We start from the raw sequence: 12663 nt of genomic DNA, 5'->3' as shown, positions 1-12663 counted from the left end.
CGTTTCGCGGGTCTCGTTCTCCTGGAAGTGGCGACAATTTTGACAGGTGAAAAAGTCATGAAAGTGAAACTGATCGCACGCCTCTGTGACTTGGGGTACCGCGCAGTTCACTTTTCGTGGTTAAATTTTTACCCTACGCATTTTTATATAGTCAAGTTCGGTCACATTGAGTTGTGAGGGGCAAGCCCCGCTGCTGGCTGATCGGAGACTTAACGCACGAGACGAGCTCTGTAATAACGCTCATCCACGTGTAATTCGTGACGGGAGGACCACCAACGGGCACCGAATTGAAGCATATTATTGCGACGTACGTTTGAAGGTCCAAGAAAAATGTGTGAATGCATTATCAGTTCATCACAGCTCATTCATGTCAAACAAGCCGGCAGGTTCCACTTTTAAAATTACGAGTTGACGGAGAGCCAGATGAACTCATCAAAAGAGCCAGGTATGACCCGCGAGACTTTTGATGCCTGTTCTATATTCTAGAAAAGAGGACCAGGAATGCCAAGTCTTGATTGCTCGCCTCCATTGTTTACAACACAGTAATGCCACACTAAAAATGGTGATGGCGTGCTTCATGACGTCGCTCCATTTGTATCCCATTGTTTTACGGAGACACCTATCTATATTAAGCGGGAATTAACATTACACGGCTACCTACCCCATGAAAGAACTTATACAGAGAAGAAATACATTAGTGTAGTCGACATGCAGTATAGTCTAACTAACTACACGTTTAAGGCCATTATCAATCCCAGTCTAGACGTAGCCTGAGGCTGAATCCCTTTTTGATTGACAAAATGAGTGAATCAGTGATCTTATGATCGTTATAACATCCGGGATGTATCTTTCAATTTTCATTCCGTTGTTCTGAGTTCAAACAGAGATTTTCATTATCATCCTAGCGACACTTGCTTTGTTAAAAATGACAAGTGATAAATCGAGTTTATTTCTGTGTTGTTGATTTTTTTTTTCTAAATTGTAGCTGCTTGTGTTTGGACACATGACTTCTGACTCTAGTTTCTTTCCCTACCAAGCAGCAGTTGCCTCTGAGCCCCTCCACCGTCACAAAACAGGCAGACACACTTTGAGCTCTCCCTCATTGAAAGACCAGCATCTGCCACTGATTTCAATTATGATCATTATCCTTAGTTTAAGTAATTCAGCTATTGATTCATATGTATGGCCAGACTGCTTGTAGCGTGCACTAAAGTGATTGCAGTGCACGTAAAACGTAAAACTTAACATATCAATGATCATGTGGGGGAATGACAAACCTGCCAACCTCGACAAAGAGATGATTCTCTGAACGCAACTTTGGAGGTTACGTTGCACAACATCAATCAGCTCTCTGCACGTTTTTACCCTGACTGGAAGGCTCCAAAGTGAGCGAGGATGTGCGAGATTCTGAGCTTTCATGCTGCTCGTAATCAACAGAACAAATTGCCCAAATCAATCATGGTTGCCCCTGTCTGCGCCTCGGCAAGAGGGGAAATGGGAGGAGCACTTGTATGATTATCGTGAAAGATAGTCTTAATTGTCTCTTAAGAACAGCGGGGCAGTGACTGATGCGGCCTGGCTGAAAGTGCAACCAAAAAGGGATGGTAGAAACTGCACCCTTCGTTCTGCAGTACTTTTACAGGTGGTGACTCATTGATTTGGATCTAATAGTGCCTATAAAACAGAAGCAAAATGAACAAAGTTTGGCTGGGAAAATGAGCAGGGAGAAAAAAAGCACACCGGTTGAGAGAGTTTAAAAGTGCGAGGAAGACAAACATCAGAGAAGGTGATGTACCAGATTCTTACTGTGACGAGGAAAGGGATAAAAGAGGAGAGACAGAGCTGTTGCAACATCAGCTTCAACTGAACCATGAAGCATAATGGATGTCGGGTGTCCACCAACGTATGGAAAGGTTTAAGAGTAGCTAAAACTTAGCGCACCATTAATGCTCACACAAAGAAATTGCTGGCCATTATCTCATATTGGTGCCCCTGCCTCATTCAAATATTAACATACTTCAACCTATGAATGGTGATGTTAACTGTTTTTTTTTTTTTTTTTTTAGATTAGTTAAAGTTGTCAGATAATGACTTTTCAACCGATATCCCGATATTGTCCAACTCCAAAAACCTGATACCAATATCAAACCGATACCAATATAGGTATGCGGTCGTGGACTTAACCTATTTTGGCTAATTGTACTGTATTGTGATGATCAGGTCAAACTGTCTGCTCACAAAACAAATCCCAAGCATCTTAGTTTGGAGACATCTATTGGTCACTGCTGTGCTAAGCTGTGACCACCCTTGTACAAAGGCAGAAGGTTTCTACATTCACTTTGAAGACAACATGTATGTTTGCCCATAGCTGATAATGAAAAACTGATGTCGATATTATCTGATGTTATTTTAAAATGCTTTTATCGGCTGAACTTACCCGATAATATAACTTTAAAATTACAGTGGGGCAAATAAGTATTTAGTCAACCACTAATTGTGCAAGTTCTCCCACTTGAAAATATTGGAGAGGCCTGTAATTGTCAACATGGGTAAACCTCAACCATGAGAGACAGAATGTGGAAAAAAAAAAAAAAAAAAAAAAACAGAAAATCACATTGTTTGATTTTTAACGAATTTATTTGCAAATCATGGTGGAAAATAAGTATTTGGTCAATACCAAAAGTTCATCTCAACACTTTGCTATTTACCCTTTGTTGGCAATAACAGAGGCCAAACGTTTTCTGTAACTCTTCACAAGCTTTTCACACACTGTTGCTGGTATTTTGGCTCATTCCTCCATGCAGATCTCCTCTAGATCAGTGATGTTTTGGAGCTGTCATTGGGCAACACAGACTTTCAACTCCCTCCACAGATTTTCTATGGGGTTGAGATCTGGAGACTGGCTAGGCCACTCCAGGACCTTGAAATGCTTCTTACGAAGCCACTCCTTTGTTGCCCTGGCTGTGTGTTTGGGATCATTGTCATGCTGAAAGACCCAGCCACGTCTCATCTTCAATGCCCTTGCTGATGGAAGGAGATTTTCACTCAAAATCTCTCGATACATGGCCCCATTCATTCTTTCCTTTACACAGATCAGTCGTCCTGGTCCCTGTGCAGAAAAACAGCCCCAAAGCATGATGTTTCCACCCCAATGCTTCACAGTGGGTATGGTGTTCTTTGGATGTAATTCATTATTCTTTCTTCTCCAAACACGAGAACCTGCGTTTCTACCAAAAAGTTCTATTTTGGTTTCATCTGACCATAACACATTTTCCCAGTACTCTTCTGGATCATCCAAATGCTCTCTAGCGAACCGCAGAGGGGCCTGGACGTGTACTGTCTTCAGCAGGGGGACATGTCTGGCAGTGCAGGATTTGAGTCCCTGGCGGCGCATTGTGTTACTGATAGTAGCCTTTGTTACTGTGGTCCCAGCTCTCTGTAGGTCATTCACTAGGTCCCCCCGTGTGGTTCTGGGATTTTTGCTCACCGTTCTTGTTATGATTTTGATGCCACAGCGTGAGATCATGCATGGAGCCCCAGATCGAGGGAGATTATTAGTAGTCTTGTATGTCTTCCATTTTCTAACAATTGCTCCCACAGTTGATTTCTTAACACCAAGCGTTTTACCTTTTGCAGATTCAGTCTTTCCAGCCTGGTGCAGGTCTACAATTTTGTCTCTGGTGTCCTTCGACAGCTCTTTGGTCTTGGCCATTGTGGAGTTTGGAGTGTGACTGACTGAGGTTGTGGACAGGTGTCTTTTATACCAATAATGAGTTAAAACAGGTGCCATTAATACAGACCTCGTTAGACCACGTTAGAAGAAGTTAGACCTCATTGACAGCCAGAAATCTTGCTTGTTTGTAGGCTTATTTTCCACTCTAAATTGGAAATAAATTCTTTAAAAATCAATGTGATTTTCTGTTTTTTTTTTTTTCCACATTCTGTCTCTCATGGTTGAGGTTTACCCATGTTGACAGTTACAGGCCTCTCTACTCTTTTCAAGTAGGAGAACTTGCACAATTGGTGGTTGACTAAATACTTATTTGCCCCACTGTAGATATAGCAATAGTCTTCTTCACAGAGAGGTGTATTTGGCATTGTGGAGACTAGTTACTGCCATTAAGACCATATCCAGCATCATGCAGCACATTAATGTGAACCTTTTTTGAGTCAGCGGGGTCTGTGCTTTGGACATTTCGAAGAAGGAGGAATTTCAAACAAAACTGACCTTTTAATGCCCAAATCCGATTCGGCTCACTGGGCTTCTCAGTCACAGGGCTTCTCAATCAAAAATGAAACAAGCATAATCCTCAATCACTAAAACTACTTCTCATGAATGCAAGAGCAGTAAATAACTATAATCTTCATCAAAAAAATGACTGTGATTTACTAGTCTATTTATTTTCTTGAAAGGGTACACTTTGCAAATGGGATAAATCTTGAGTGATGGTGTAATGGTTTTTTAAGTGACCAATAGTATAGCTGATGTCACTGTGTTTACACGGAAGTATACATATATAAAACACCCACAGTCAGTGTTGATAATAACATCGTTAGAGTATAACAGCCTAATTTTTTTCAATAGTGAGTAATCTGATCAATTACTTTTCCATCTTTGCAACGCTGTTGCCGTTACTGAGGATGTGACGGGGCACTTTACTACGATTTGGTTGAATGAAGCACGGGTTGTCGACAGTTGATTTTGTCACACATTAGCTGCCTCCTGCCTGAATAGAGCAGAGCGGGAGGGGGGTGGAGGGAAGGGGGTAGTGAAGCCGTTGCAAACACGATGATGATTGGCTAGGTGGGCGGATCATGTGGCCCTGTTTCACTGTGACTGCACGCTCTGACAAACACACAAAGACGGCTACAATGGCGACGGGCCAGGGAATTTCAAAGGTAGTGTTCTAAAACTTGAATTATTTTCAATACTTATTATTGTTTGTTTTCAGAATATTTAAGGATAGTGTTCTGCTTATTGTGCAGTAGATCTAACGTATAGTTTCAGAGATTTGCACTGGTTAATGGTCAGTTTACGTTTGTGTTTTCTTAACAGACTACTAAATTTGATCCAAGTAAATGCCAAATGTTCTAAAATACTGTAAATAGTGTTTTTATCCTTCAATCAGATAATATAAACATCTTTGATGTGAAAGCTATCATAGAATGTATAATGTAATAATGTGGAGAACATGAAAATTAACATCAGTTACTTTGCTGAGTAACTAATTACTCTTACAGTGAGGTAATGGATTTACTAACTCAATTACTTTTTGGGAGAAGTAATTTGTAATTGTAACTAATTATTTTTTTAAGTAAAATTAACAGCACTGCCCACGGTCCAGGAAAAAACACATCAGCGTTAACACACGTCAGACAACAATGAAGTCTAAAAAAAAACAATGTTGTCATTTTACACCTTAAAACTATGCAGTTGGGCTAAACCGAATCATATCCAATCCGTCCGTCCTCTCATACCAGCCGTGACAGCTGTTAGAAGATTCATATAAAATTTTTATCTACATGACAAAGAAGCCTGCTTTATCAGATTAAATTCATCGAGTTTATTCTCTTTTTGCTGCCATTGTTATATCTGAATTTGGACACACTGGAGACAAAAAAATCTCACTTGAGCCGTTTAGATAAGCAGACACCAAATCATAGTTCAGTTTGTTTTTAGTCCCTTCAGCCATCCATTTTACTTTCCTCCATTACTTGTTTCGGGTAAGAAACTGAAGGTTATCTTTAAAGATGCCAAACAAAATTGACATTAGTAGGAAATTGGGACAGGTGATAGTTTGGAATTCTCCCTGTACCAGCTTATATCAAATCTGGTATTTTGATCTGCCTATTGAGGTGATTTTCTTTGAATTTGAATTTCAGATTAGACACTATCCCACTGCATCAATGTCACTCAATGTATGGAGCGAGCGGAGAAAGCTGTAACAGTATCTCGCCTACCCATCCCTCCTTCCAAATGCAACGAAATTATAGTTTACCATACTGTGAAATACCTGAACTGTACTGCTAAATGTTAGTGTGATTTAGAAAGCCACGTGTTTTTAACGTCCACCTGAACAGATGTTGTTGTGATTGGTGGGTTATGTTTGGACTTGGATTTAATGGGAGGAATACATATTAAAAATAATAAGGCAAACAGATCTTCAAAAACCACTTTGGGATGTCGGGCAGAGAATTCCTCTGGTGTGACTCACTTTGTACTTTCGTATACTGCAGGGCAGAGACACTGCTTAAAATTTGCCGGTTATATTAACCCTGGTGGGACACATAAAAAACAGAATTCAACTAAAGGGATGGAGGAGGCACAGAGCCCTTTATCTCTTTGAAGCGAGTCTGTCCGAAAGCACTGATTGGACTGAAAGCTCTTTAGTAGCCAATCCACTCTCGCTCCCTCCCGGAGTCCACTGAGAAATAGAGTGTTACAAAGCTGGATTGACACTGACCCGATTCGATGGGTGAAAAAAGTGAGATGTTGCACTCCAGGGAGATATTGAAGAGTGTCACTGACTAATAAGAAGTGGTGGCAAGTGTGGCCGAGATTAAAAAGAAGAACAAACTGTGAAGGAAGATCAAGATTTACCACAAATAGTGACAATGACAGTTACTTCAAACCACAGCGGTCTTAAAATAAATTCTCTTGGGGTTCAGTATAAATATGTTATCAGACTGAGGTCATGTGACACTTTTTATGCTTAAGGGATAAAAGTGCTGGCAAAATTAAATTTTTCAAAAACCGCCACACTGAAACGTTAATGTCGCTATGGAACTGGGAAACACAAGGTTACAAATTTTTCAGTTGAAATTGAACATTATTCTACCTTACAAATTATGTAAACATGAAATACAGTGATCCCTCGCTACTTTGCGCTTCAAACTTCGCGCCCTCAGTCCATCGCAGATTTTTTTTTCAGTTGAAAAAAAAAAAATACAGATGAGCTGTCCCCAGCCAATTGCATAGTCTACCTCTCGTGTTCCCCAGGTAGGTGGTGGACGTGTACTGGAGTTGCTTATTAAAGTTAACAATGTTGATAGATGTTTGTGCTTAATCTTGCGAGAGTCACGGCTTCTAAAGCGCTGCATGTGTCAATCATCGTTTAACTTGTTAAACAGTTGGTGTGGCAACTCATTGTGTGTAAGTGAGAGGATTTCACTGTAGTGCCACCTTGCGACAGATAGGCTTTGTGTGAGCATTGCGTGGGCGGGGGGGATAAGGAAGTGTGTGTGTGGCGACGTTCGAGGCAACTGGACGTGTTATGTTCGCGGCAATAAACGGTAGGGTAGGAGGTAACGGAAGAATTTAATAAAGCCAAGAAGTTTTCTACTACAGTACAGTACTTTATTCTTGTTTAAAAATTATTTGGTGGGACAGGAACATGTTTAAAACTTATCATAATTACTACAATGGAAGCGCTTAAAAACCATGTATTAAAATATAAATAAATAAATAAATAAATATATATATATATATATATATATATATATATATATATATATATATATATATATATATATATATATATATATATATATATATATATATGTATACACATTTTTTTTTATTACACTTTGGGCAAAAAGTAAAAAAAACATGTCTTATATGTATCACTTTCCAATGCTAAATCTGGGTGAATACATTGAACACACGAAAAAAAAAAAAATCTTTGTGGGGGGGGGGCGCTACTTTGCGGTTTTTCACTTATCGCGGCGGGTTCTGGTTCCCATTAACCGTGAAAAACGAAAGATCACTTTACAGGCATCCCTTGGTACCTCGCTTCAAACTTTGCACCCTCAGACCATTTTTTCTTTCAATTAAAAAAAAACGTATTTTATAGAGCTGTCCCGATCTGATCACGTTCAGCCTCTCACCCTAACTCCTGCTGCTTTTCTTACAAGAGCAGCTGCAGTTTGCTTGTCAAAGTTAATGAGTGACAGGCGTTAAAGCTTTGATAATGCCAGAGAAGCTTGGGAGCGCTGCCTGTAAAGGAGCCTTTAGCTTGTTAAACACCATCTGTAGTGTGCTTGGCAACTCATTGGCTGCGTTTCAATCACGGTTTAAATGTGCCCCCGCTCACTTACCCTAGACACTCCCCCTTGGGAGAATCCCCACCGCCATCTCAAGGGCTGTTCCATTTCCATGAACAGCAAAGTGAACTTAGTAAGATCGATCCTCTGAGGGTTTTGTGATCAAGCCAACAACGATGGTCACTTCAGAGCTCCCTATATCCCACAATGCATTGCAGGGGTGCACAGAAAATATGTCCATGCGTTGGTGATAATGAAGCTCAAACACCGTTGGCTGCTGTTTATTTATCACCAGGAAGAAGAAAATGAATTAAGGAGCCAGCACAGTGTTTGAATGTTATACCAAACAGCCTTTCCAATTGTAAAATTCATCATTGTTGTTAAAAAAAAAAAAAAAAAAAAAAAATATATATATATATATATATATATATATATATAAATTAAATTAAAAAAATTACACTGTCTGTGGCAGTATGGCAAAATAAATTTAAAAAATATTTAAATGAAATTAAATATAAATAAAAAAACATGAATAAATAAGTAAACAAATAAATATAAAGGGAAATAAATTAATGAAAATATGAAAGTATATTTTGTTATTGACTTTCACTTTTGTCATTAAAAATCACAAAAGGAAAAAGATAATGACAATTTTTGTCATTAACTTTTCTATTTCGCTTGCCTTTTCTACTTTGCTTTTAACGAAAGGAATAGTCTGTCAATCAAATGGCGTTGGGAGGGATTGAAACTAAAATTAATGTCAACTAAACTTAAAGTAGGTTAAATGTATTTAAACAACAGATCTGTCTACAAATTATAACGTAAAGACAAATAAATAAATAAATAATAATTAATCAAATAAAATTTGACACAGAACTAATAATTCTGATAATTCCCAGGTACCGACGTATTGCCATCAAGCGCGGAATACGTCTCTGTCTTATTGACATGAGTCTCCTTATATTTTGTGTGATTTGGAATAGGCAGCAGAGCGCCACCTCAACAACATGTGGTTGATCCATGATTGTCTGGCCTTTGAGTGAACGAGGGCAAGTGTGTTCCATTTACGTCTTTCACTCCCCCGCCGCCCGCTTTCCTTCCGCCCTCCAAGTGGCCGCTACGTGACATCATAGCAAGTGCCTAGGGCTAGTGAGCTAGGGCGACTCAAACTGTTATTGAAACGCAGACATTGTGTATAAGTGCTCTCAGCAGCGCGAGCGGATTTGAGTGGACTCAATAAAGCATTTAATAAAGACAAGCATTTTGCTACTTTATTCTTGGTTTAAAAATAATTTGGTGGGAAAGTAACATGTTTAAAACTTATCATAATTATGACATTTGAAGTGCTTGAAAACAATTTATTGAAATTTACATAGACATGAAAGTTTTTTTTTAAGTATGCTTTGGGGAAAAAACATGTTTTAAATGTATTTCTTTCCAATGCTAAATCTGAATAAATACAGTGAACACAAAAATAAATAAATAAATATGTAAATAAGCTCTGGTTATACTTCGTGGATTTTCGATTATCCCGAGGGGGGGGGGTCTTCATGAACTGCGAAAAACGAGGGAACACTGTATAAGCATTAAGTTCATTATCATTTCAAGCAACCAAAACATTTATGGTCAGAATCTAAGGAGGCTGAACAGACTGATTACGTCCTGACCCTTGGAGCTCCAACAACACGTTGTGATTGGATTGAACATTACAGTTTTGTGAAAGGCTCATGTTCACAGTCATGACAAACTTTGGTTATATTTTCCCACGAGAGACTTGTTTATTTCCGATCCATCTGCCAAAATTTGAAGGAGGTGATTCATGAAAGCAGAGACGATACCAGCTGTTTATCTGTTTGTTTACTGCAGATGGCAGAATATTAGTAGCCACAAAATAAACATTGAAAATGAACACAAAAAAATCTTCATAGATGACAAAAAAAGAAAGCAGAACATTTAAGTTAAAATGGAATTTAAACTCAGAGGTAAGCAGAAGATAATTTGAAACGGAGGTCTGGCGCTAATCTAAATCCCCATATTTGTAAACAGTTCCCCCCCCCCCCCCAAACCATGCCTAACACTGTTTATGCAATGATGTTGTGAAACATTATTTTTCATTATCTTAAAAAGAAAGGAAGAAAAAATACCTATTGGAAGTAAAATTAGATACAAAATATTTGAATGAGCATTTAAATGGAAAGGAGTCAGAGCTTGAAAACTTTTTTGACCAGGTAAAGAAAGAGAATAGCGGGAAAATTCAGGCTAAATTTTTCTCAATGCCATTGAACTTACGTGGACAATTGGCTCCTTCTGCGCTGCTGGCCGGAGTCTCGCTGTCAGGGCAGCATCCAAATTCCGTGTTGTCACAAGATGGCCTTTGGTCAGCAATGGGTATTGCAGGGTTTTCCATTGTGGGTCCTAGATGACAAGGTAGAGTACACATATGTATTAGAAACACTATTGGGAACTATCCTAGTGTAATACCATTGGACCACTATGATAAAGATATAAAGATAATTCTTAAATAATAACACAATGGCAGTGTCTTTCTATGAGTAAGTTAATCGTATCTCAATCGCATATCTTTTGTGAGCATTGAGGTCCTCATTAGTCATTCCCATTCACACTCGCAAAACCACAGGCTTGGATTGCTCGAATTAGCATCTTGAGTGTTGCAGGGCAGGGGTGCTTTGGCTTTGTCGGACAGTAGACTGCTCAGGCAGGCAATCGGGCGGACAACATTTTTACATCTTCCAAAAGCTGCAGTTTGCCTACAGTACAAGGGAATGTGTAATAAAAAACAAAACAAAACATTTTTCATGCAGTGATATATGACACATCGGCCTTTTCCCGGGGCTAGGTTTTGGAGGTAGTTGCCGAAGCAATTTTTCATTCTGCTCCCTCTTTGCGCACATATGATAGTGAGCCAATTCCTTTGCAAGACCCACCAAGAAGTCCACCCGTCTTTCTTGCCTTCCGGTGCATGCCTGATACGACACATATGCATTCAGTGCTGCAATCATATTGTAAGACACGGTGACTGGCCATCTCCGTGTCCATCCGTGTTTGACAAAGGGAGCCCTGGATTTGCAAATACAGTGGTACCTCTACATAAGAAGTGAATTCGTTCCAGGACCTCGTTTGTAAGTCGAAATGGTCGTATGTCGAGCAGGATTTTCCCATATAGGAATATAATAAATCCATTAATTCGTTCCACAGCCCAAAAACCTACACTAAATCCTTAATAAATACTGATGGTACTATTACAAATGACAATTGCACATAGCAAAAACAAATAACTTATAAATAAAAATCGGAATAATATAATAATAATAATAATTCCTGTAATATGTAACGAATCGGGTACAAATGTGGCGGACGTTTTTTGCGGTACCTGAACGCACCGCGTGGCTGACGTGACAGAGAGGAAGCTTGAGCTTGAGTTTACTTTCGGTTTCAATTTTTTCTTGAGAACACCGTCAACTGCTGGAGGCGTTTTGTGTTGGATAAGTTGTGAAATAAATGATAAAAATGTGACGAAGCTGGCGATTTCTTTAGCGATGTTACCACAATAATAATTGTCACCTTAACTTATAAAGACTGGCGAACGGTGGTCAGAGGAGGACCGTGGAGATGCCACTTCACGGATGCGTACCCCACGCTCATGTTTCTCTATAGTTTGCATCTTCCTTTAGAAGGTAAGCATCACTTTTTCCCTTGTTTCACCACCTGTACCCACCTTTTTGAAACCTGTGTTGATTTCTCACACAAGAAAATCCGCTGTGCGTTCGTCTGCGCTGCTGTTATGTTGTCGTATTTCGAGCATGTCGTCATATGTAGAAACAAATGGCGAGTCAAATTTTACGTTGGATGTAGAAAAGATCGTGTATCGAAGGGATCGTATGTCGAGGTACCACTGTATTCAAGATGCTAATTGCAGCTATCCAGAGTGAAACCCCCCTTCACACCTAGGCAGGGACTCCACAGGAGTGTGTAGGGGGGTTGTCTGCTCGATTGCTTGTTTGAGTGGTCTATTGTTTGACAAAGCCAAGTCGTCACTTTGGTATCGGGGTCATTTGACACCTTTCCGGTATTTCTTTATAGTCAAAAAAAAAAAAAACCTGGACTTTCAGAGTAATAAATGGTATTGTTGTCTCAGGGGACCTATACAAGCAGTCAGATAGTATGGGAGTGTGACTGCTTAATGACATAAACAGCTAGCTGAAGCTAACGTGCCGATTCGACAGGATTACTAAGCACAAGAACGATGCACATGCACACGCATAATAAATAATTTCCGGCCACTTCAGTCCTTTTTATTAAAACGAAACTTGCGCAAAACAGCATTGGCCAGAATGTTCGCTTGCTTGCTAATATGACGTCTGGCACACGCAAAGATCTGTGAAAGTTTAGGTTCAACAAATAAGGAGTGAAGTGGCTGGAAAGAGCTGGCAGCTTTGCTCACATCATAACATCCTGTTAAAAAAATTTCGGACCAAACCCGAAAACAGTTTTAGTCTCATTTAGAAATTTGGTGGTCACCAAAGTTCTGGTGCATCCCTAAATACTATAGAATACAATTAAATAATAATTGAGTTGATAAAAAAAAGTAATTTACACTCA

General features: G+C 39.4%; 1 protein-coding gene across 7 annotated transcripts in view; it reads right to left on the bottom strand.

The window, feature by feature from the left end:
* The window catches only part of agrn (agrin), a 526155-nt gene that overhangs the window by 91544 nt on the left and 421948 nt on the right, over nucleotides 1–12663 (bottom strand). For all 7 annotated transcript variants that reach the window (XM_057830472.1, XM_057830467.1, XM_057830469.1 and 4 more), the window contains one exon: nucleotides 10333–10458. In XM_057830472.1, the coding sequence (XP_057686455.1) occupies nucleotides 10333–10458 (126 nt within the window). The remainder of the gene's footprint in view (nucleotides 1–10332; nucleotides 10459–12663) is intronic.

The sequence above is a fragment of the Corythoichthys intestinalis genome, chromosome 2 (assembly GCF_030265065.1).
Source record: "Corythoichthys intestinalis isolate RoL2023-P3 chromosome 2, ASM3026506v1, whole genome shotgun sequence".
NCBI classification, from domain to species: Eukaryota; Metazoa; Chordata; class Actinopteri; order Syngnathiformes; family Syngnathidae; genus Corythoichthys; species Corythoichthys intestinalis.
The sequence above is the reverse complement of the archived record's forward strand: the minus strand, read 5'-3'. Positions and strand labels throughout refer to the sequence as shown.